The sequence below is a fragment of the Rattus norvegicus genome, chromosome 5 (genome assembly GCF_036323735.1).
Source record: "Rattus norvegicus strain BN/NHsdMcwi chromosome 5, GRCr8, whole genome shotgun sequence".
NCBI lineage: Eukaryota > Metazoa > Chordata > Mammalia > Rodentia > Muridae > Rattus > Rattus norvegicus.
The window spans coordinates 122,397,468-122,424,457 of NC_086023.1; the positions used below are offsets into that span (position 1 = coordinate 122,397,468).

The window sequence follows — 26,990 nt, forward strand, 5'->3', positions numbered from 1 at the left end:
AAATGCCTGGTGCAGAGTAAAAGCTATTTTCTAAATCCAGTAAATCTTGTCAGCCTAGATTCAGTGCAACACTGTGGTGGAATGAAGAAATTACAGATGGCAGCAATAATTTGTTTCCGGGTGCAGGGAGTGGTTCTTATCCACTTTATTCTGCCCCTTAAAGTTTCCTCTTTGAAATTGTCTTGAATCACTCAGCAAGAGAAGCTAGAATAAAAAGGCCCGCCCTGAAAAGGGATAAGTGTCTTTAATGATATATCAACATCTGAGACTCTATTGGTCATGTCCCAAACTAAATCCTTGGTAGTCTTGCACAAGTCAATAGAAATAAAAATAAACATACTTTCTCTTGTGAAAACCACATTTCACTGGCATCATTAGTATGATACTTTGCAAACTTCCTGTAGGATTTTCTGTAAAATGATCCTTTGTTGACCAAATCTTATCTCTTAAATGTTCAACAGTACTCCATGATATGGATGTAATACATTTGGTCTATCCACTTACCAGCTGGCAGGTGTCTGTGCTGTTTCTGCATTCTGGTTATCATGAATGCATCATGTGGTGAGCCTCTTTAAATTTTTCAGGAACTGGAAAACTTGATCAAAGCAGTCGTACAATTAATCTCACAGAAACTAATGAAACTTGGTATTTCCATACCAACAAGTCCCTTTGCTGCTTTACTATTTCACTTATCTCTGCCATCCCACTAGTTATAAGCGGCCTGTCATTGTGGCTTTTAGGCATGTCTTTCTCGAATAATGTTGGTATCCTTTTCTATGCTTAATAGCCGTTACAATATAGTTTTTTTAAAAACAGCTACTAATCCCCCTTTTTAAATTAATTACTTGTCTTCTAATCAAATTTGCTATATAGTTTGGACACAGTTATATCCAGTTATCAGTTATATAATTCACATGTATTTCTTCTGTCTTCTAGGTTATTGCTATTGTTTAGCTTCTTGTTTAGTATTATTCATGACACAGTACTTTGATTTCTTTTTTTTTTGCCACTTTCGTTTTTAGTGTCATATGTAAAAAAACAAGTATATATCATAATGCTTTTGTAATTTTATTCCTATGTTTTCTTTAAAATGTTTAATGTTTATAGCTTAGGTTTTGATATTATATTACACATGTTGAGATAATTTTTCATGTGCTATGTTGTAGTCAAGATACATTTTCTATGCATAGGTGCCCAGTAGTCATATTACCATTTATTGAAATAACCATTATTTACCCCATTGGATTGTTTTGACACCTCTGTAGAAGATCAGTTGTTTATAGATACATGAGTTGACTTCTGGACTTTCAATTCTATCATTTATATCTATGTATATACCTATGCTCATACCTATGCCCATTTCTGCACCTTCACCTATACATATACCTAGATAAGCCAGTTCTAATTCATCATGAGTTGTTTTGCCATTCTTCTTAGTCCCCACTATCCTCTCTTCTTGGAGCTGAACCTATGGCCTTACATATGCTATGCAAGAGCCCTACCTCTAAACTCTAAACTAAGTCCCTAGATTTTTACTATATTCCAAGTAGGCTAGCTTTTCTTATCCTAAAAGGATGTGGAACTTGACATATGCTTTTTCTATCTGTATCTACTGAGATAGCTGCTCTTTTAAATCTTTATTAATATGGCATATCTACTTCTTTTAAATATTAAGCCAACTCTCTATTCTCAATTGTGGTGTATCAAGCTTTTTATACATTATGGATTTAATATCCTGACATTTGTATCTATGTTCATAGTAGATCCTGGCCTCTATTTTTCTACGGATTCAGAATGGTGCTGGCTTTGTTAAATGAGTTGGAAAGGCTTTCATTTTTCATTTACTTTTCAGAAAGCTTTCATACAAATTTGTGTTCATCTTTCTTTAAGAGTTTGATAAAATTCAAGAGTGAAATCACCTAGTCTTGAGACTTACTTTGCTGAGTGTTCTATGGATTAAAAGCATACAAGAAAGAGAACAATAGAGTGTAATGGAACACAACTGTTGGGTTTTAAGAAGCAGTTTAGGAAGCCAGGTAGCAGGAGCTGAAGGGACTTCCTGCTGCCTGCCTGTTAAAGTCCCCTTTGTTAGATTCAGGTCCCTTCCTAATGTGGGACTTGCTTAATCTCTTGGATTTGTTTCTTTCACACTATAGGCATTATGCATACCAAACTAGTCATAGAAATCAGTGTTCTTCTGCAGGCACAGTGTTAAGATTGACAATGTACCTACAACCAATTTTCCAAAAGATAAGATCTCTATCACTCCATAACTTTGTGCATAAAACTCTTGCTCCGTGATTTCTGGTGAGTTCATGTTATTGACCTAAGGTTGAAGTTTCACCTCTGGCATCACCTTCACAATACTGACTTCTTTCATGCTCCAAATGTACATAGTAGGGAAAAAATATAACACTTTAGATCACTTTTATTTATCTTTCTATTCCTTGCCTATCACAAATACTCGTGGCAGGAACTGTGCTTGATTGATGTCTTTATCCCAAAACTGCCAGAGTGCATGACACACAGTACACATGCAGTAAATATTTGCTGAATTAGTGGAGAGGCAGGATTTCTAGAATGAGATTTTCGCCTTCATTTTGGAAAGCTGAGATATTATCATGATTCTCTGTATTTCTCAAAACACTTGGTGTAACACTGATAAATGCTCATTGTAGGTAATGCTACTGAATGACAAATTAATATTATAATGTCAGCAGCACATTTTGAACTCCCATAAAAAGGCACCATAAAAACCTCAAAGTAGCTATAAAAATGAAATGATAAAAATCTATTTGGATGACATCTCTTTTTGAAAATACAAAGCTAATTCTGTTGTGTTTTGATACATAATTACACTTGAAGGTTGTAGATGCAACAGAACTGTGTTTGGGAATTCTGGTGATCACAGCATCGCTGCTTGATACCAGGGAAGGGAAAATCCATTTTGTAAGCTTTCCAGCGACAAGCGTCGTTTTCAGTGTCTGGAAGCAATTCCCAGGGATGTTGACTGAAATGACTTAGACATTAGAAAACTCAAGAGCACTATGGGATTACTAATGACAGGGGTAGATCTCTTGCTTCTTATAATCTTTCTTGTCACAAGACAAAGATGGACAAGCAGAATGGCAGCATTGACCATGGCAGCACACTATGCCCCCCAAGCAAGATTAGTTCCTTTAAAGATGATAACATGATATTAAAAATTTTCCAGAGGAACAGAACAAATAGAAATATCTCTCTCTCTCTCTCTCTAAAATGACACTGTTTTAAGGAGTTGTCTCATAGAGTCATGAGGTCTAGCAAATCCAAACTTGTTAGTCTAGCTGGTAGACTAGAAACTTAGGCTGGAATTGAGTCTTAAGTTTCTAGGTGAGGTCACTGTTTTGGAACTAGGGAAGGTATTGGTACTACCATTTTGAGGAAGGACCTCCTCTTCTTTGGAAACCTGTCTTTGCTCTTCAGATGACTGGAAGAGATGCTGCATAATACTCAGGGTAATCTTCCTTACTTAAATGAAGCAGATGAAGGGTGTCAATCACATCTGCAGCTGTTTCACAACAACCCAGATGAGTGACCATGTGAATTCCCTAGACTAGCCAAATGGATACATTACAGTTAGAAGGAAGTTCTTGGACACCTTAACTCCAACTTCTCTTGACCACATTGTACATCTCCTCTTCCAGGACTTCCAGTCTTTACTTAGTTGCTACTTCTATTCAGAGTTCTGCTGTTATCTGTCTCTTGATGGCTGTGCTGGATCATTCACTTTCCTGGATTTCCTCCTCCTCCCCAGGTATCCTATTGTCACCTGTCTTCCTGTACCTTCCTAAACCTGGATGCTTTTCCATTCCGATATCATCCCTTGAACCTCCGACATAGTTTTTGGCTATGAGGTCTCCTGGCCCTGCTTCATGTTATTCTTAACTATATTTGTGGCAGCTGTTCACATCCCTGTGTCCTGAATTGCTCCAGAACCTCATGATTTTTTTTGGTTTGGTTTGGTTTTAATATCTTTGTTCCCCACAGGTGATGGGTTCTCATTTGTGTACTCATCTTTATTGAGTTGTTTATTTAGTTGGCCAGGTACTGTGCCAGCCTCCCAGGATACAAAGATCAATTAGACAAGCTTCTCATTCTCTGAAATGGCACAGTCTTGTGGGGAAGGCAAATAAGCAAGCTGTAGGTGTCCATTAGAATTTGTAGACTGAGTTAATTCCTGAAGGAGAGGTGTAGTCTCTCCCGGTCAGCATCCCCTCACCACCACCTAAACACTCCTACCAGCAGACTGCATTAAGCCAGACAGTGGCTTTCAGGGTGCTGAGAGTTCTGTCCTTACAAGACTTGTGGGGGAGCAGCGTGTGTGGCGTGATGTGAGGAGCATGAAGGAGGGCAGTGGTTCCAAAAATAGCTCAGTTGCTAAGAAGCCTGATGCATGCCACGCTGGTAATTCATTATTTGGGTTTAGAATTAACCTATCAGAAAATGCATCTGGAAGAAATGTCAAATACCTGTGCTGAAGTCTCTTTCAAAATCCCTTCTCAGCTTTCTTTTTCCTTGCTTTCTCTTTTCCTCCCTTAAGATTTAATTACATTGACCTCCCTTGCAGACTAAGGTGGTAGGGGTTTCTCCTCAGGGTTCCCATAGCACCCTGTACCTGACACATTTTGGCTTTTCTTGCCTTTTTTTAAAACACATCTTTTCTTGCTTTTCTGCTTACTGATTGCCACTAGACTGAGGTCTCACAAAAAAACTTTCATCCTTATGATCTCAACATCTGCTGCAGTGCTACTTAGTAGGATGTTCTGTAGGGGTTTGTGAGAGATTCTAAGTAGTTCTGTGTGACATAGACTGCCATTGCATTTCTGCTCCTGTAGAATGAGCTCTGGGCAAATGTGAGGGACAGTATGGTAGAAGAGAACTGATAAGTAGATAAAGAAAGAGTGCAAGAAAAGGGGCCTCAAGGAAGCCATGATGTCCCTGGGGTTGTTCTAGACTCTGCTTTCTCTTGCCATCTACTTGTTTCGTTGGTACATAAAATAATTCATGAATTAAGCATGCTTTCCTGCTCATTTTGTGTCTACAGCATGCAAGCTGCAGTACCCAGCAACTGGCAGGAGTCTGTCAAGTCTAAAGGATGCTACACATGCTTTATTTCTAAAGGAAAAAGTGATTCAGCCCTTCCCCTTCCTCTGCCTGCCCTCCATGTCCCTTCCACTTCACATCCATGCTCCCTTTCTGCCCCTTCACCATTTCTCATGACCCATCATGGCCACTCCCAATTTCCACCATCTCTGACCATTTTAACATTTAACATATTTGTTTCCACACAGATAGTTCACGGACAACTAATTTTAATATTTCTATAAATATACCTTTAAACTAATTTAGGACTCAAATTCATTGCAGGTTCATTAATTGGCTTTAATATAACCAACAGCTAATTATATGTCAGCCTATCCGTTGTCACCAGTGGATGTGTTTGTGTGTGTGTGTGTGTGTGTGTGTGTGTGTGTGTGTGTGTGTGTGTTTACAAGATGCCAAGAACCATGGCACATTTTAGACATCTTAGTGCAGGTTTGGCTGCTAATACAAAATATGTCTTTGGTAAATTATAATGAAAAGTAGTTTATTTTGTCTAAAGGTTCTCACCCAAATCTGAAAAACTCTTCTTGATGATGATAGTCTTGAAATGACACAGAGAATCTTATGATGATGGAGGAAGAGACCAAGTGAAACTAAGACAGTTTGATGGCAGATTCATTCTCAATACAACCCATTAATCCATGTTTCATGGATGCATAGTTAAATCCATTTGTTACATGGATGGTTACAGTAAAGGATAATCACATTCATGAGTGTAGAATCAAATCCCCTGTAATGATCCCACTTGGTCTCATGTCATAATGTCTTATTATAAGACTTAAATTTAACCAGTAGTTTTAGAGGGAAATCTTTCATCCCATATAAGATACTACCACCACAAAAGACTTAACTCTGCCCTTAGGGTAATACAACTTCTCATCTTCATCCTCAGTACTGACCTACCAGTTAGTCTCCCTTCTCAAGCGTAATCATTCCCAAACAAGGATCAAACCATGGTATCCCCTGTTTATTATCACCAAAGGCATTTATCATCCAAATAGATAGAAAGGTATCTGTTCCCAACTTCTCTGGTTTTGTGTCCTGCCCCTGCTCAGTTTCCTATAACAATTGTTATTCATGGCATTCATAGGATTACATATCCTTGACTTGCATGTGAAAGAATAGGGAGAGATGGGAGTGTGGAATGAAAGGAGGAAACATTCAAGAGACACATTGTTTGAATTTCCTGTCTAGATGAAAATTCCCTGAGAGTCTTACGATCCACCATAGCCTTTAACAGAGGAATATTTGCTACACCCATATGTGGAATTCACAAAGAGCAACTGCATTTTCATCTGACTTCAGATTTCATTGGAATGAATGAGTGAAAGGAACTGAAATGGGTGAGCTCATTGGAGCACCAACAATTTCTTCACTTTTCAAACTCAATAGCTATTATTGTGGAAGACAATGCAACTATTATGAGCCGAACTCAAACGAGAAGCCATCAGGATATGTATGGTGTCATCATAAATATTTGAGATAGGGACCTGATAGAATGCTTTGTGAGGTGCATTTGAGAAAGAGCAGAGTGAGTATTCACTTAGTTCATGGTATTGAGCACCTGGTTCTTTTCAGCCTTTGGATTAGACAAAACGCATTTATTTTATTGTTTAATTCCTATGGTGTCACTGCATCTCTATCTTCTGAACACATGCTTTTTGTCACAGTTTCAGTTGTTAGTATTCTCCTCAGAGGCTACATCTCTCATCTGAAATAAACCTTATGCCTTTTCCATTATTTACACCAAAGCCCATGAGCTGTGCCTGATTACCATCTCCACTTTTCCACCTGATTTTCATGCTCACAGCTCCACCGACATTGCTTCTTTTGTCAAGATTGTTATTGGGACCAACCATCTTGTCTATTCAGTTGTACCTCCTGCAAGCATTTTGCTCTCCTTAGCTTCAGACAGTGATACCAGTGGATGTTCATCTTCCAGACACACAGGGTCCACAATTCAGTTCCTGTCTGTCTCCTCACACATCAGCTGAACTGTAGATTTCAACCTTGTCTGTCAGCCAATGGCTGCCATAATCCTATCTTCAACCCTATTCTTTCCCTTCGGCTCCAAATACGTGAACACAGCAGCATCTTCCCTCTGTGGACTAGGGCCTCAAGCTCACATCCCAGAAACAGGACCCAGGAAGACTCTATTGTAAAGTGGGTGTCTACTTATTACACGGGGCTATGCTCTTTGTGTAATTCTCGACACTGAATTTTTCCACAGGCTAGGCATTTCAGTTAGTGAGTTCCCACAGGCCTTGCCTTGTACGTGCACCTGGAATTTGACTTCTGATTACCATGCTGCCTCTATTCACCAAAGCAAAGCACCATTAACACCTAGCTTGTCTTCTGGAATATTTATTGACTGGATTGCTCACCTTTGTCCTGTCTTCTTCAGTCATTTCTCCAGAGTGATTATTTTAAAACCAAACTATCCAATGGGCCTCATTGGTGCTCTAATGAAAGATTAGATTTGTTTCGTTTTTGTTTTGCTTTCTAGAGCCTATTCTTGGAGTTTTGTATTTCGGCCTAGTGAGATTACAAAGATGAGAAGAGAAAACATGAACTTACAAGCTGTTTTGGTCAATCCCCTTGTAAAGTGCCATAGTCCCCATTGACTGCATGGACCCTGCCCAGTGTCCCAAACTCAAGCACATTTGCGTAATGTCACCTTTGCTACAATACAGATTGCTTTAGAGACTTGAATACTTTGTATCTTGCCTGATACATATTTAAAATTACTTTGGGAAATTTGTAGTCAAATATGCAGCTGTGGTCTGTTGTGCTCCTACTATGTGCCTGGCATTTTGGGCCAATCATCTTATTTGATTATGGCCTTCCTGAATTAGGTACCTATAGTAGATTGGTAGTGCTATAGGTAGTAGAGTAGGTATGTATAGTATCTATAGTAGTTATCTCAGTCATTGATGACCTCTACCCTTCACTCTGGTAAGAGTTTCTCTTGCTCATCCAAGCACTGCAGGTTTTAACAGGAACTTTGAAGTTGCCACCTGCTATCCTGAAGAGTTGACATGCTCATCACTACCAATGAGCAAATGAAGGCTGTCACATGGGGCTTTTACAATAAAGACTAAAACAGGGAAGAGTCCTTCCTTCTCCTCATGAGGCTGAGGCACAGAGCATGACTGTGTCCCTTGTGTGAAAGAGCTGAACTAACAGACCCTGCTTGACATATAGTCTAGAGACAGCATAGAGATAGGGACCGAGGACCGTTGAATCCTTCTATTCAGTATTTCTTGAGGTTGGCAGTGCATCTACCCTTTCATTTATTACAATGGCTTCATTATAGGGCCCAATAGTTCCTCTGTTTTAGTTGTGCCCATTTTAATTAGTTGCTTGGCACTCACAAATTCAAGATCTTTAAATAGTGCAGTATTTTATATCCTCGCTTTACGGTTGCAAACCTCAAAGCCCAGGAAATTAAATTACCTGTTACTGATTAAGAAACTAAATGAAATTTGAATTCAGGTCTGTGTAGTTCCAGTAACTCCCTTTCTGCTTCACTGAGTTGCCATTATTTTATTTAGCACTCAGTGAGTAGAGTTAAACATATGACACAATCTACTTAATGTCATTTTTAATGGGGACAAGCCTCTCACATATCCACAGAACTGGGAAAAGGTTTCAGCTGCCGAAGCATCCTCACACAGGTCTCTGAATAAGATCCTTCATTTGTAAAATGTACAGGTCCGAGTCAATGGCCGCTGATAGTCTTCTCTTTACAGGAAAGTTTTCTAATGTCAAATTGATTCTTAGTCCCTCTAAAGATCCAATTATACCGACTGTGCCTCTAGGATTTATTTAAATATGAAAACAAAGCACATCAGGAGGGGATGCCTGTGTCAGACTTTGTGATGAGCCAAGTTGGCTTGTGGCCCTCCACCAGTACGGAGAGCAGCTCTGCTTCAACTCCAGGATGTTATTGTTTCCAGATCACAGTCGAATCCTAAAGGACGCATGCACTGTCAGGCAGGAATTAAAAAAAATATTCTCAAGCAGCCTTTTAGAAATTGAAAAGGTGGCTCTTTCCCTTCTGAAATTACAGTATACTCTCCTAAGTCTTGGAAACTCATCATTCAGAGAGGTTATTATAAGTGCCTCGCTCTTGCTTCCACACCGAGTACGGAACAATTTGTACAGCATATCAAGGCGTGGATTGATGACAGGTTTGAACTCAGAACCAGTGCCAATTAATACAAATCTGAAAACAGCACACACATGGGCACACATGCATGCATATGCACAGAGTACCCCCCCCAACATGCATGTACACACACACACACACACACACACACACACACACACAAACACACACTATGGCCTTTTTGTTTCCATTGGAATGTGTTCTTAGACTGAATGCAGGAAGCTGTCCCTGGTGGGAGCTTTTGGACACTTGCCCAAGTCTAAAATATCAGGATACTGTTACTGAGTATCTGGTTGAACACTCAATTCTTTGAATAAGAAATCAATTCATCCTTTTAGAATCTCTTTTCTGCCGAAGTTCTAATATTTTGAAGTTCTTATTTAGATGGTCTTTCACTATTTACAAGGTATTTTCTTTCAAATTACCCATCTTCCCTCAAAGCTATAGAGGTCGTGCTGTAACTACTGTGTACATTCTGCTTCCCTGCTTGCAACATCACATGACTCTGTGACCATTTACGTATATGACCTTACAGTTCAGTGTCTTAGCCTGGGTCACAGCCTTGTTCTTAAGATCAGCCACTTATCTGCTGCTCTCCCACTCAGACTTCTGGCAGTGTAAAGCATCAGTGATTTATGAGTAAACACATCTGGGCTAGACTCTCAAATTCACTAGCTTTGTGACCTAAAGCACATGACTCAATCTTTTGGATATCTGATTCCATTGTCTTTGAAACAGTGTTGATAGCAATAAAATTATAAACTTGTTACAGTCAACGAGATCTGCATAAAGCCTGTGGTACTTACCAATGTCCATATCACACTCATGCATGGCAGACACTCATCAAAGGACTCTTATCTTAATCCAAGTGCTCTTGACTGATGAAGATGTGTCCTCTTCATAGCTGATGCATGAATGTCTCTGGACACTCCAAATATTCAGTAAAAGTTTTGAGTGTGAGGTCATTCCTGGGATGCTTTGAGGGTTTTCTGACTATTGACTTTGTCCATATTGAAAAAAATAACACTTAGGGATGAACTTGTAATTTTACAGGGATGTTGGGTGCTTAGGGGTTGTGTGCTTACGTACTTTGACTTTTTCCATGCTGGTGCCCTTTGGTCCCCTTGCCTAACACACACACACACACACACACACACACACACACACACACACAGCGCACAAAGATAGATGATGGCCTAACAATGTGTGGCATATGGAGAGTGAAGTATCTCGACAGTACTTGACAGTACAATTATTCAGAACTAGTTACTAAATCTAATAGATCTAATAAACTCTACTAGAGGATGCTTCAGGCTTTGAGTAGCCAGCTAACTTCCCTCTTTCCACAGCAACAACTCTCCATTTGCTTAGTCTGCACTGACTTCTGGTCATAGTATGTGGGTAAGGTAATGAGGGCACTAAATAAACCGAGGAAAGAGTTAAGGCTTGTGAATCATTAGGATAATAGTCACTGAGCTAGCTACTATGTTTATAATAAACAGAAGATCCAACCCAGCATGACTTGAAGTCAGTTGTCTTCTTATCATTATGAACAGGTCATTGACCATCTCCTGAGCTGACTTGTCATTGTCTTCTCTACTGGGAAAGTGCAAACCTAGACTGTAAAGAACTGTACCCAAATCCTCCCCTGCTTTTTACTTGCTACAGTGTTGAACACTGTGCAAGACAAATTCTCTGTAAGATTCATCTGCAAAATAGAAATAGCAATACTGTTTCAAAGAGTGCTTCAACTAGTAAATAAGGCTTACAGGTCACTAAGATCCCAGAGAACTGTGAAACCTTTCATAATTTCCAATACAGCAGGTTTTGTTGAAGCTGACATTTTGTCTGAACATCAGTTTCCTTAATAATGCAATCGAAATAAATATACTTTTATCACAAGATTGTGGTGGCAACTAAATGTGACAACATGCAAGAAAGCTGGAAACTCTAAAAATAGAGGTAATAATTCTATTCTTAATTGCTTGTTTATTTGGATAAGTTTCTGTAGCAATCGCAATCAGCATTATTGTTACTTTTATTATTTATAAGTAAAATGGCACAGATCCTGATGTTTCATATTAAAGAGATACTAATTAAAGGAGATGGCTTGGAAGCAAAACCAAATAATCAGATTTTGTTGGGAAGCACAACATTTATTGTAATGTACTTCAGCCAATTAAGTCATGCTTTTAAAAAGAACTTATTTATTTATTTCATGTATATGAGTGCACTGTCGCTGTCTTCAGACACACCAGAAGAGGGCAACAGATTCCATTGCAGATGGTTGTGGGCCACCATGTGTTTGCCAGGAATTGAACTCAGAACCTCTGGAAGAGCAGCCACTGCTCTTAACCACTGAGCCATCTCTAGCCACTTAGGTCATGTTTAAACACTTAAACTCAGCTTTTTGATGTCATTTAATATTAGTAAGTTGAAAGGTTGGTGACATAGACCAGTGCTGTCCCAATTAAGTAATTGCCAGCTACTCTGGGCCAAGTTGTCCAGGTCCCCACTGGTACTTCAAGAGGTACTGCAATTACCACTCAGTGGAACTGCTTGTTCAGGAAAGGCTGTTGGTTGCTGAGGAACAACCAAGCCTGAATCCAAGATCTGTGCACAGAACCTACTAGAACGGAAAAGCCCAAAAGAACCATGTGTAGATGCAATCCTGAAATAAAGTTTTCCTGTATGTAACCTTTCCCCAAGCCTAAGGACTCTGCACTATTGCTTTGGAAGGGACCAAGAACCATTGTCATAGGCAGTGAGGTTTACTATACAGGAATCAGAAGTCAGTGCTCACATGTAACAGCTGACAAGGAGATACGCAGGTATAAGGTGCACCTCTCAGACCTGTTTCCTTTAGCTCGTGCTTGAGTCACTGCCATGATAATTGACTGCAGCCATGATAATTCGTGAACTACTTCCTTAGGTTCAGTCTCTATCTTAAAATGAGAGCAAAATGATCCTTACTTCAGAGGATTATTTACAAGACTGAGGTAAATTTAACAAAATATATGATTCCTTCCAAAGGTAATACTTGCTGTTATGGCTATAATTGTGTTAATATTAATATTGTAACCTTTAGTGAGAGATGCAAGTCAGAGGCCATTCATTTTGCCAAGACTGACACTAGAGAGTCGGTGGGTTTCTCTGACAAAACTCAAAGAACATTTTTCATTCTTCAGTTGCACGAATTAAACGAAATCGGTTTCATTGCTAAAGAACTTACCATCGGAGATACCAAGGAATGCATACAACCTCCTCCACACACACCAGGAAATAAATAAAAGTAAAAATGAGCTGAGCAAGATTTCAAAAATGAGATCAACACACAAAATCCAATGTAAGTCTGTACATCCATAATATCCAGTGTGAAAATTAAATTAAGGAAGTAATTACATTAACAGTGGCATCAAGAAGAATAAAGGACTTCAAAGTAAAATTTCCAAGAACGTGCAAAGCTTCTACACTGAAAACACTGTTTAAAAATGGTCTAGGACATTCAGCAGAAAAGCATCCAAATATACAATAGGGAAAACAAAGATCAACTAGACTTAACTAAAATAAAAAAATTGTGAACTTTCTTTGCATCGAAGAATGTTATTTAATAACTAAAAAGACAAAAACGGATTTTTAAAACAACTGAAAAGGCAACTCAAAGAATGGGAGAAAATACGTGTAAATCATGTATCTGTGAAGGTCTTCCCTCCAGAACATACCAGCAGCTGTTACAACTCAGCAGTAAGGCTCTATATCACCCAGTTTTTTAAAACAAGAAAATGAATACATATTTATTTTCTTTTGGGTTTCTGTTTCTTCATCTGACTGTGCTATAGATCAACCTAACAGTCTTGTTCCAATTAGGCCAGGGCTATATCACTTAGCTATGCCCCAGGCCTTCAGCAGAAAACTTGGGTCTTCATTTTTCCAAAGAAGATATACAATCGGCCAACATGCAAACAAAATGTGCTAGATGTTACTAAGCACTGGGATATGCAAGCCAAAACCCCAGTGAGCTGACCACTTTCACTTTTTTGTCTACCGCCAAATAGGCAGACGATAACAACTGCCAGAGAAGAGACTGAGAAATTAGAACTCTCATTGTAGCTGGGAAAGTTACAATTCTTCAAAATATGACAAGTTATGATACAACCTCGGGTCTTCATTCTGAAATTCCATCAAGCAAAAATGAAAACGTGCAGTGGCATAAATACTTATACATGAGTGATACTACAGAAGCATTATTCATCAATAAGAGCTTTAAAACTGAAGCACGTCCAATGGCAGTCAACATAAACAAAATGAGATGTATCCACATGAGATGCTTTTCATAATAAAAAGCAATTAAAGTCTTTTTTTAATTTTAATTTTTTTATTGGATATTTTCTTTACTTCCATTTCAAACGTTATCCCCTTTCCCAATTTCCCCTCTGGAATCCCCCTCTCCCTTCCCCCTCCCTCTTCCTCTATGAGAGTGTTCCCCTACCCACCTACCCACTCCTTCCCATCTCCCCACCCTGGCATTCTCTACACTGGGGCATCAAGCCTTCACAGGGTCAAGGGCCTCTCCTCTCATTGATGCCCGACAAGGCCATCCTCTGCTACATATATGACTAGAGCCATGGGTCCCTCCATGTGTACTCTTTGGTTGGTGGTTTAGTCTCTGGGAGCTCTGGACGGGGTCTGGTTAGTTGATATTGTTGTTCTACCCATGGGGTTGAAAACATCTTCAGCTCCTTCAGTCCTTTAAGTCCTCCATTAGGGGCCCTATTTTCAGTCCAATGTTTGGTTGAGATCATCTGACTCTGTATTTCTCAGTCTCTGGCAGAGCCTCTCAGGAGACAGCTATATCAGGCTCCTGTCAGCATGCACTTCTTGGCATCCACAATATTGTCTGAGTTTGGTGACAGTGTATGGGATGGATCCCCAGGTGTGACCATCTCTGGATGACCTTTCCCTCAGTCTCTGCTCCACACTTTGTCTCTGTGAACATTTGCATACTACATTGTGAGTAAAGCTCTATGTTGAGAGAGAAACCACGTATTGTACATGGAAAATTGTCCTAGTTTCATTTCTGTTGCTGTGATAAAATATCCTGGCAAAAGGGATTTCAAGGGAGAAAGTGCATTACTCTGGCTTTCACTTCCAGGTTAGAGTTCATCGTTGTGGGGAAGTCAAGCCAGGAACTGTATGTTTACAGTCAAGAGCAGACAAAAATGAACGCATACATATGTGTGCTTGCATACATATGCTCAGCTGAATTTCTCTACTGTTACATAGTTCAGTACCTTTGCATAGGGAATGATACTGCTCACAGTATGCTGAGTCTTTCCACATCAATTAGTTTCATTAAGGTAGACAGACCCACAAGCCAACAGCATATAAATAATCTTTCATTGAGACTCTTCCAATGCTATTCTTTGTTGAGTTGACAATTAAAATTAACCATTATAATAATAATGTTGTCTATAGACAGTATGTGTGACATATATAAGCATACATGTATACATATAGTATATATGCCTACTGTATGCTTTAAAAATATATGTGATCTGTTTAGGAGACAGAAAGATTCACAGTGCTTACAAGGAGGTGTGGGCAATGATGGATAGAAACTTGATATCTTTAGTGATGAGGACAATATTAAGAAATTTGAGAGTGGTGACCAGTGCACTGTTGTATTTTTACTGTAATTGGACACTTTATAAAGGTGTATTGTTCTGCAAGTGAACCATATCTTAAGGTATTTAAAATAAAAGGAACAAGGAATTTTTTTGTTAATCCTCTTAAACTGCAAAAGAAAATAAGGTTATATTTTCTTTTTTTTACCCTCTTTTCAAGAGTAAAATCTTAGTTTGTCACCGTGACTGCAGGAATGAGCTAAAGTGAATGATGTAATAAATTAGCCATGTTTCATCTTTAAAACCTTCTTGTCAGAGAAGTGGCCTTTGTAAGTTTGTCTCTTTTTACTTACCCAAAATTAATCCATTCGTAGCATTCAGAAGTCACCTTGCTGTGTGGTAAGTTACCAGAACCTCAGTCACTGGTGTCTTCTTCCTCCCCATTGACAATAATTGTGTTGCTCAATAGTTGTGTTGACCACCAGAGAATATAAACCCTTCCCTGCAAGAGTTATTCTAGGCCAGGGAAGATGGCTTTGTTGGTAAAGTGTCTACTACACAAGTATGAGGACCTGGATTTGGACCCCAGCATCCGTGTAAAACCTACACACTGTGGCACAGGATTTATAGCTCTGGTGTTGAAAGAAAAGAAACTGGTGGATCCCTGGAGCTCACCAGCTAGCCATATTAACAAAATGATGACTCCAGGCTAAGTGAGAAAACTTTTCTTCAAAAAAACAAAAACTAACAAAAAAAAAAAAAAGAAGATCCCTGGTATTGTTCTCTGCATGCGTGTATTAACATGCATGTGGGTATACATTATCCTGAGCACGTTTTCCTGGCCCAAAATATTGTTTTCACAAAAATCACTTGCATTTAACCACAAATTAAGCCAACTGTCTTTTTTTTACCCATATACATATGGAGCAGCATTCATCTTAATTTATGAATTAATTTTCAGCAAAGATTTATTGAGCACCTACATTATACTAGGCAATAAAGTAGAGCCTATTAGTTAAGCAGCAGAAGGACGACATGACCTCTTTCGTTTGAGGTGTCCCTGTGCAATGATACAAACGTGATACATATTAAATTGAATGTTAGTAACAGAGACTGCGAGCGAGGGGTGACACAGCCAAGAGTAGAGCGCAGAAGCAGGAAGGCCAGGTGTAGCCTCTGAAAGGAGCTGACATTAGAGCAATGACCTGAGAGGAACGTATGAGTGGGAGCTCACTTAGAGAGGATGCTCTCTCTCCTTTGGCTGAGTGTTGTTGGTGGGCTTTATGACACCAGATCTCACACTGTAGCCTAAGCTGGCCTTGAACTCACCTCAAATCCTCCAGCTTCACTCACATGTACTGACATTATAAATGGGCCATGACTCCTTGCTGAGGAAAACTTTAAAAAAAAAATTGGAAAATGGCCACTGAAATTTTTCTGAGGCAGAGGAATTCCTGGCATGATATAGGAACAGCAAAAGCCCCTGGTTCAGCATGTGAGAGAGGGAACAGAGAGCTTGATCATATCTAGAACTGGAGCTTATTGTGACTTTGGTTCTGATTTTGAACATAGTAGAGACAAGCTGCAAAGTTCTGACTGGTGGATAATCTGTGGTCTGGGTTTTTAAATCATTTGCTAGATGTTATTCTAGCAAAGTGGAAAGACACAAGAGCACAGTTCAATTAGCAAAATCCAAAAGATCTAGTAGACCTTCTCACATACATACATACATACTACATACATACATACATACTTACATACATACATACATATATATGCGTACCAGTTGTTGCCATCAGAAAAAAAAATGAGTTTGTTCCTATGGTCTCTGGAGCCTAATGTGGGAGAGGAAGCAAAGAAGTGGACGTAAACCTGAAATAAACCAGGTAACCCTTCCAGGAACTTGAGCCCGCTAAAATACCCCATTATCAGGATGTAAAATGGTGATAAATAAGAATAAAGCCCAAAGCAAAGACAAAGGTGATGTGACGTAAGCCAACGCCTACCTTTTCATTTGACTGAAGATTGCTCTTGCTAGTAAAAGTAATAACTACATTTTCCCGGGGCTCCAGAACACCCCTGTCCTCCCTGTTCAATGTCTTCTGGGAATACTTATCTCTTTAGTTCCCTGGGGCAATCTAAGGGTCTTGGAATCCCTTCCTGCTGCTCTGAGTTAATGGTGATTCTGTGCGTTGAAAGATCATTGCATCTACTGAGAGACTAAGCTTCTGGGGCCAGAGCAGAAGTTTTAAATGCACACCAGCAGGCTGAGAGCAGTCAGGAGAGCCCACCGAAGCCTGAAAGTTGAATTCATTATTCCAGTCTCACTGTTATTTCTTTGTGTAACACAGACATTTTCTTTGCTCCATAATCCTCTGCAATGAAAAGGACTTAAGAATCTCTCCAGGGTTTCTCCGTGGCTGTAGTCTAACATATGTCAGGAAATCTGACCCCGTGTGTTAGGTGTTCCCTCATTGTATACTGAATGGGCTAAACAATGCAGAACGAGTCCGACAGGAGGTTCAATAGCTCAAAATGCAAGGCGAAGGGTGGAAAGAGAAGAGAGTTCATTTGATTAATGTGAGCACTGTGAACTTCAGCTAAAAGAAAACCCCCCGACATGTCACCAGCCATGGAAGAGAAAAATACAAAGCAAGGGGCAAAATGAATACTGTTTAAAGGGGTGGTTTTCTGCAGTTTCGGATACTCAAATTCTTTGCTTCTCTGAGGTAAACTGCACGCAATGCTACACACCCCACGGGAAGCTCTCATGCTGATTTGGCTGCACGTCAATTTCCTCATCTGATTTCTAAAGGAAGCTACTTGCGATGGTCCTCTGCAACCTCGTGTGTCGATTGCTAAGTCATTGCTACTCACATTGGAATGATCTCTACCCCGCAATGGAGAGTGGCATGCCATCAGAAAGAAAAACGAGCGGACAAAGAGCTCAGTAGAAACTCTGGCAGCGAGAACACAGAGAAACGCATGGAGATGAGCTAAGTCGCTGAGCGGTGGGCTGACAGTGTACCGGTTCAGGATGTTGCACGTGAACGACTTGCCTCCTCCCAGGCGACACTCGTGGATATGGTAGGTGTTGCTGTAGCCACCAACCTGATCTGACACTTCACAAGCAGAACTGGGAGGTGGCTTCACGCTTAAACACGAGTAATGAGAAATTTCAAATAGGCAGATGCTTAGGGGCAATGCGAGCTTTGTAAGATTAGACCGTGTTTGGAGCATAGCAAAAGTTCTATTACTTTTATCAGACAGTAAAAGTTCTTTCCTTTCCGACTGTTTTTTTTTTTAATTTTAGAAATATAGAATAAATTGAGTGGATCTTTTATATAATAATTATAAGTAATCTGCTTTTCATGCCAGAGTGAAATTTGTGAATATTAATTTTTCTTGAAGTTTAAAGTAAGACTATTTGAAAATATTTCGCCTGTTAAACTCTTACAAAGAAAGTAATGAACAGTTCTTATAAAACTGTAAATATTTTTCAAACCATGCCTAAATACATATTTTATGTGGTTTGTGGATTATGTTTTTAATCTTGTTCTTTTTGTTTTGTTTTGTTTTGTTTTGTTTTGTTTTGTTTTTTGGCAGTCCAGGGGATGGAACCTAGGGCCTCACACATGTTAGGCAATCTACCCTATTATTGCCCTACAGCCAACCTCTAATCATGTGCCCCTGAGTTATAAAAGAGATTTAAATTAGTTTTTACTGTTTTAAAAAATATTTGCTATCTCTGAACTGCAACTCCATTTTGAAAGTTAATGGTTTTAAGAAATATGGAATTACAGGTGGATGGGGGACAAAAAAGTATCACAGACCAGAACCAAGGAGATAAATGTTAGTTTGACATGAATGAATTGTGCCATTGAACAATTCTGGATTCATGTATTCACATGGAATTTGTACATACATATTAAGCCTGAAGGCTTCATACAGTGGTTCTAGAGGACAGAATGGATGGTTGGCATAACGACTACACAGTCCCTAGTGCGGGACTCTGCTGCATTCACTTACAGCAATATTGATGAGCAAATACAGAAATCACGCAATTCTTATTTTTCATTTTGAACGTAATTAGTCCTCATATGTTCAACCACAATTTTTCCTGATAACATTTTTTTTCAGAATTTAGGAGATGTGAAAGGAAAAGGAACTTAGACTTCTTATTATTTCCCCCTCCAAAATGTTGACTTTAAAAGAGGAATTTGCTTAACTGAATAAAAAAATGCACTATTTTCCTCCCATTGTAATATGTGTGTCTGGCCATGGTCTTTAAATGAGATTTAGAAGTACTTAGCACAGTAAGTACTGTCTAAAGAACTCAACATACACTATCAACCTACTTCCATCTCCTTTAAGTTAGTTTAAGGTTGTCATGTGCTTCGCTGAACCAATGGTCCCAAAGCAATGGGAAGGGGCAGGACACAGCTCTTTGATGTCTGGCGGGATACTGTTTTTCAGAAGGGTGCTGTGTGCACGATATAGTTGTAATTTCTAGAAAGTGGGCTATTTTAAGAAAAGAAAGGTTGAATTAGGCTTTCTTTGATCACAAATCCTCTTTGGGGATGAAATGCTTTTGGAAGGTAAATGGAAGTCACAGTTCGGAGAGTGTGATCTCATTCCAATGAGAAAAGAAGAACTGAAAGCACGAAAGTCAAATCCTTGTTTGCCAGATGTGTGAGCTTGGGTGGGGGAGGACTCCAGTTTTCTTGGTTGTAAATGAGCTCCTAGGGCTGGCCTTTAAGTGTGGTGAAGACTGGGGGCTTATGGAAAGTACCATTGCATGTCCTGGCAAAGGAAGCATTCCAAATGCAAGTGCATGTTAGAAACAAAACATAATTTGGGTATGATGTGTCTGACCATGACGTTGAAATGAGAAGTCAAAGTACTTAGTGCAGAATTTGGTTCAAGGAACTCAGTGTAGACTTGTGATTCCCTGGTTTGTCTAGGTTACATTATCTGCAAGTTTGTTAACATTGTTGAAAATACCTATCTTTTTAGCTGTAAAATGTACTATACAAATCAACTTTTAAAATTTTTCACTTATCCCTCAAAATGATTGATTTATTCATCTTTCCAATATACATTTGTGGAGCACTTATTATTATTTATCAGCCACTGTGTTGGGTTTCTGGAAATGAGAGTTGTATAGCTATCGGATAGGATGAGCCCAAAAATGAACTCCTATATTCTGGCTAAAACAGTGATACATTTATGTTTGCTTTGCCTTGGCAACACAGGTGAGCATGAGTCCAGTAGAGTCATTACTAGAATATCGAGAGATAAGTAGGCTATAGATAAATGGAAGACTGCAAGGCAGACCTTCCAGTCATGATATAGCTGAGCCAGATTCTCTTGGGGAGTGGGGAGTTGCAGAGGGGTTACCGCTCTCCCAATCCACAAGAAGAGAGGGATGGCTTGAGACAACGGAAAGACAGACCAAGCTTGTTGAACCCCACAACAGCTTCTGCTTTGTTCTGAGAGCCATGAGGAACCCAAAAGTGTACTTAGGCAGGAATGGATGCAGCTCAATGAGACACCAGCCTGGAGGCAGAGGCTAGTTAGGGTGGTTTCTATGGAAGCCAGGGGTACTTCCAAAGAAATAGAGTTGTGTTCTATTTTAACAGGGCAAAATTTAGACATGTGCTGCTAAGCCCACAAGAGTCTGCTTGCCTTTCTCTTTGAGGTAGCAATGGCAAATTGGAAATGGTATTGCAATCATACTGCTGGATTAAAAGTGGGAAAATATTTTCAATTTTTGACAGTGAAAGGTTTAGAAACCTTTGTAAGAAACTTTGTAAATTTTCTATTCTTGGTGCCTGATCGTTCTTTATATAATCCCTTAAGAGTTGAGAGAATTTATTCCAGTTGAACCCAGTTGACTTACATAGCTTTCAAATTTAGTCTATGTTTTTTTTCTATTAAACTACAACTAATAACAACTTCAAATGACAAATGAAACTGCACTTTTCCTTTTTCAGTTACACCCACATCAGTTAATTCTACATAAACAATCATTCTAATACTCTACAGGAGTGAGACTTTAAAGAGATCTCAGAAGGAATCCTTCAATAACAGGAGTCATGTACACAGTGAAGTGTACCCCATTTATGGACCCCATCCAGTAGGTCAGATGATCAGATTAACTTAATACCATAGCCATCCACATAGGGAACTAAGTTACTAATTTGTTGACATTACCAGAAATGAGTAAATATTTGTTCTCTAAACTAAGAGAAAATCCATGGAACCTGACAAGATGTATTTACCACTGTTCAACTCAAAGCAGAAGCGAATGGTCAAACCGTGCAGAAGCCGATTCTGACAACCATTAGGTTATAATTCTGTGTATATTTCTGTTGTAGAGTGCGGCTTTTCTGTAATTCAGAAATAACCCTTTGCTCTAACAACCTCAGTACCAGGAGAGGAAAAAAAAGCTGTCTAAAACTAGGATCCTGTGATGAAGAGAAAAGCCAGTAGATTCTGAGGATTCATATAATCTGAATGCACTATCTTTTTACTGATAGGCACTGGTAGGTATAGACAGATAAAAATTCATTTCAACTAAGAGCTAATTTATTTGTAGATGCCCAAGACGACTTCCTTTGGTGCTGTAGATAGCATCCTCCTCCTGAGACGTTAGCCATCCACAGAAGAAGCAAAAGGAAGTGTCTACAATCCTGCTTCCATGACAAATGAAAGTGCACATCATGCTTCAAGTACTACATTTTTATTTTCTTCTTTTGCTGTTTAACGGAATTTCCCAGAGCCTACTTAAGCAGAACGGGCACTTCCGTCAACCATCTATCAATTCTGCTCTCCTACAGCTGAGTGTTGTGAAGGGTTGGGGGCAGGCAAAAGAAAGATGTATGAATGCACTTGTTTTGAATTGGGGACAGAAAAACAAACCCTAAGAGATTATCTCCCTGAAGAGTCATGCAAAAGACTTTTTCTCAGCAGACAAAAGAGCAAGAAGGAATTTGTTCTTATTCAGTCTGAAAGGTACCTAGGACTTCTAAGCCGGTTAAAACAGATGGCTCAGGAAATTATCCTCAGAGTTGACTGCAGAAAGGGATGTTAGCATGCTCCTAAGACCTTCCTCCCTGTCAGAGACATAGCTTCCTCTTTGTTGCACAGTTGAATCAATAAGGGCAAAGTTCCTCAAGCTGGTAGTAACAAAGATCCCAAGACTGGAGGTCAACTGGCAAAGCATTAGCAAATCTGAGAGTGATTTCGAGAGCTCTGCCTATAAAACCACATGCCTGGCAGTCTTGCTCTCAGTGCTGGTTAAAGCTGCAGGTCCGTCCACTTTTTCACCATTCCTGCCTGAAGTGCAGCTTCCTGGAGTAAGTACTATTGCGCTAATCACAGCCATACTGAAGGCTAAAACCCCCTATTTAGTCTAGCACTTAAATTTAATTTTCTCGTGATCTTTAGAAGGTTGGAAGAAGTAAACATTTCACCTGTGCTCTACTGATCCAAATGATATCATAGATGAAATTAAGCATTTTAAAAGGCAATCAAGCCATAAAAATGTATTCATAGATCACTTTATTCGTTTTTGTGTCAATAAGTAAAAGTGAATTTTTGAATTGTCATGATTGTTACATCAGTTTTTAGTAAAGCCGTACTAAAGTATTTCATGCAAATTAACTCGACTTGGAGCTAAATATTACTTAAATTCATGAATGATTCAGTGTAGGTGGGTATGCAAAGAAGTATCGTAGTCACAGCTACCCTCGCAGTTAATTACCCTTTCTTTATGCAAGAAATGGCATTCGTTCACTAACGGGCAGATTGAGATTGCTCCTCTATCACACTTGTGGTCAATGGCCCCAATGATGGGAAACTTAGTGAGGATCTGTCCTTGCCATATGCCTGTCCAGGAGGTCCTTGTACTCTAGTAGGTGACCTAGATACATGCCAAGAAAATGACTGGAGAAAGGCCACAGAAGAGATGTGCATAAAGCTCCGTGGAGCCACATAGAGAGCTAGAGGCTTCACAGAGAAGGTGCCATTTGTACTCCTCATCTCCGGAGGCTGAGTGTGAGGGAGGCCCTTTAGACAGGCACAGATAGAAAAGGGCATGACTGACTCTAAGCAAGATAAAGCCCACAGAATGGCTTCTATATTTTAGTATGTTTCCTCACCTCCCATATTACTTACTACAGTGAAACGGAATGTGAGCTGTATGAGAGATGGATTTTTTTCTTGCTAACTGACATGTGGATATAGATATGTAGGTATAGATGGTATAGACAGTTGTATCTATATGGACACAAATGCCTAGACTAACATTAGCACGTAACAAGTACTCATCAAATACTCACCAAAAACTAATGAGTGTGTGTACGTCTATAGTAATTGTGTGACTTGAAATCTACTCAGATCCAGAAATTTCAGTGACTTTGTCCAAACAACATAAAACAAACTTGTGTCTTTTGCCCTTTTCCTCCTGGAATATTTGACCTGAAGAAAGTCTTATTTGCAAATTAAGATGGTGTTCCTTTATTTAAGCCAATGGCAGCAAATTTTCTACGCACTGAAATTTCTGGTTGGTTCTGAATAGTTTTGTAAACTACACTCAGAACATGGTAACCGAGAGCTGTGCCTATCACACAGCTCTGTAGTAAATATCCAGGTTCTGCGGCATTTTAGGAACTTGAGTTCAAGGCTCTTGGTGTTTTATTGATTTCAAGTAATCAATTAAAACAAGGCTCCAGCAATGCCCTACAATCTTTAAAAAGTGGGTGTCATAGTGGCTCATGAGCTAGATGAAGCGTCACGGTAGTTAACGGGAGCTTCAATAGGAAGAATTTCTCAGTGAAAATCCAGTAATACTTCAGTTCCTTTCAAAAATAACCTTCTAAGATAGCCCATATCTTAGAGTTGGAACTATAATTCAAATATTAAAGTACTATAATCTTTTGTCACTGTGGCAATTATTTCTTTTTTTAATGAGGGCATTAAAAGCAAGCTTTGTGTGTGTGTGTGTGTGTGTGCGTGTGTATACATGCATATGTTTATGTCTTATATATTATGTAGAAAAATTCCAAGGTACAGGGCATATTGTGAAATCACCCTTTGATCATTTCGCCTTTCTCTCAAAAAACTTGGAATCGATGAATATATATATATATGTGTGTGTGTGTGTGTGTGTGTGTGTGTGTGTGTGTTAAAAACATAAGATATATACCTTTGCCAAGGTGACACACATGTGCACTGATCTGTTGCTCATAAGCAACTGCGTGATGGGCGCTTCTATCTCTGTATTACAGATGAGGTTTCCATGATGTCAATTTTCCTGGAACACATACTGAGCAAAATCTGAATGAAAATTCAGTTCTGCATGACTCCAAAATGCTTGCTCTTTCAGCATGTGTGAAATGCAATTTGCATAATTAGTGATTTCTTGGTAATAATTTCAACTTTTAAGTCATCATTTATAAGCATATAAATATTTAAATTTTAGTTAATGAGTATATTTACATTCCTTTGTGACCTTTATAAACAGAAAACATTTATTACCCAGTTTGTTGATGACTAATAATCTTGTCTAAAAATATTTTGATTGCCTACTACAGCAGTTAACAAATTTTCATGGTATTTTCACTATGGGCAAGGAGGAACCATATACAGACATTGTTGTAAATAAATGAGAGTATATAGCTCTTCTCATTAACTTTGGATAATGAATCTTATATGTTCAAGACATAATTGATGGATATCAATCATCTATCAATAAGGATCTACCTTTGATATTTATTGTTATTTTCATTTAAAGTCATTGATCTGTCTGTGTTCATCAGTCTTGTCATGGAAAGTCAACCAGCAATGTCAAAAAACTGTCAAATAGAAAATGGATTACTACACCCTAGAAAAAGAACAATGCATACTCAGACAGCAGTGACCCTATTTGTCAGTAGACAGTGCAGAGTTCACAACATGGTGAGCAGTACAACAGAATGAAGGTAAGAAACATATTTTAGGTGGAGACGTCCCAGTAGCATGGCTTAGAAAAGAAAGTCTGCCTACGAACAAAAGGAATACTCTACATTGTCTGATCATAACATCAAAAAATGTATTATAAGAGAAAAGGTATGCTAAAACATAGATTTTAACAAGTATGGGTTTGAATCTATAATGTCTAGGATGAATTATATAGTTGACGATCAATATTTGCTAAATGAATGACTAAATAAATAACCTAAGACATCCAGCTCATTTGGGTTAGTCTAGCTTCAACAAAGGACTAATTGGCTCCATGTACAGGCTGGGTAGACTCCCTCCTCTAGCTCTATGCATTTCTGGTTTGACAAGGTACACAGTGTACTTCTTACAAGGACAGGAAACCGGTAGAAGGTGTGCTCTCTGCTTTCAACCTCAGCCTCTACCAGGGAAAAACCGCCCTACCTCCACCCCACTCTGAGCTGAGGAAGTCAGACTTCATTCCTGTCAGTGCTTCTTTAACTCCTCCCCCATCTCTGAACCTCACAATGGAAAAATTTGACATAAAAAATTATGGACTTTAAACCTATTTATTTGAATCAAATCCTAGAACTTAAAATATCCTTTCTCATGGCTCTTTTTTTTTTTTTCGGAGCTGGGGACCGAACCCAGGGCCTTATGCTTGCTAGGCAAGCGCTCTACCACTGATCTGCAGTGGAATACCCATACTATAAGGCCTATGACCAGTGTGTCCCCATATCGTCCCATCCCTGTTCCATCAAAAGGTAGTTATAGCTTTCTCAATGAGATGGAGCAAGTGAAATCAGGAGTGACCAAGCCCAGGGATCCGTTTAGCATGTTTCAACCACGTCAGGCTATTCTGTACCTAGGTGAGACAAAGAAATACATAACCTGCAGTTCTTCCTATATGGAGCTCAGTCAAGTAGGGAGGAGGCAGATGTGAGCAAATACAGTCTGTGCTCTGGTCAGCAGCTGCCATAATAGAAGCTTTTATTCACAGGAAGCAGCAGGTTGAAATGAGGGAAAGGACAGGAGATACGTGGAAACATGAAACAGGGCAGCAAATTGAGAGACTTGAAAGATGATTTCATGGGGAACCCTGACTCACACAAGGAAGGGAAAGTTAGGAAATTAATCAAGCTGCATATCAGGTATCGTCTGTTGAGACATGCTAGGAGACAGATATTTTTATTCCTCCATAAAAGCTTTGAGAAGTCACTGAGGTCTTGGGCAGGAAGCACTATATCTAGGTTGATGATTTACAAGGATAAAGACTAAGCTTAACACAGGAGAAGCATTAATAAGGCTGCAGCCATGGTCCTTAGTGGTGACATGAAGTAGGGGACTTGCAACCAGAAAAGAGAGAGACCTAGCTCAAGAAACATCAAAAGGGAAGCATCATGGTGGCTAGGTAACCTGGGCGTTTAGACTCCCTTATAGCACTAGCAAACTTCGGCAGACTGCTGGCACGGAGTTGGTTTCCCACAGCTGTGAAACAGCCCTAATTCGATTAATTTTTTTTTTGCTACTGATAGTGGTGATTAGCTGCAGGAAGTAAGAATAATTCTCATGTTGCTAGCTGAGAGAGAGAGGGGAGGGAGGGAGAGGGAGAGAAAGCACTAGCACATTTCTTGGCACCGAAAGACAGTAAGACACAATTTTATGCAAACATCTGAAAACAGCAATGATCACATTCAGAGTTCCTGAGGTGCTTTATTCCTGTGTCCTTCCAGTCCGTTACACTGTGCCCATGCGGTCATTTAAGGATATGTACCTAATCGGAGATGGGACTTACAAACACATCTATTAGTTCTCTATGCTTGTCTGAATACTATTATGCTAAAAGCACAAATGAAGAATCCAGTGGTGGATCAGTTAAGAGGCTTGGCTGTTTTTGCAGACAAGTTTGTGAAAGAGTGTTTGAAAGGAAATTTGTTTCAATCCAAACGATAAAGAGCACTTTAGGTCCCTGCGATGGGTAAACATAACCCATTTGCCAAGGTGTTTGTCATTCTCTATTGTCCTTAACCCAAACTCTCGGTGCTGACACTTAAGCACATGACCTC

The 26,990-nt window shown here is 39.3% G+C and overlaps 1 protein-coding gene across 4 annotated transcripts in view; it reads left to right on the top strand.

The window, feature by feature from the left end:
- The window catches only part of Pde4b (phosphodiesterase 4B), a 569,312-nt gene that overhangs the window by 368,512 nt on the left and 173,810 nt on the right, over positions 1-26,990 (top strand). The window contains exon 1 of one of the 4 annotated variants that reach the window (XM_039109272.2): positions 17,368-18,027. The exons of the other annotated variants lie outside the window; for them this stretch is intronic. Coding sequence (XP_038965200.1) covers positions 17,978-18,027 — 50 coding nt within the window. The 5' untranslated portion in view covers positions 17,368-17,977. Of the gene's footprint in view, positions 1-17,367; positions 18,028-26,990 lie in introns of those variants that run through there. 4 annotated transcript variants of the gene reach the window in all.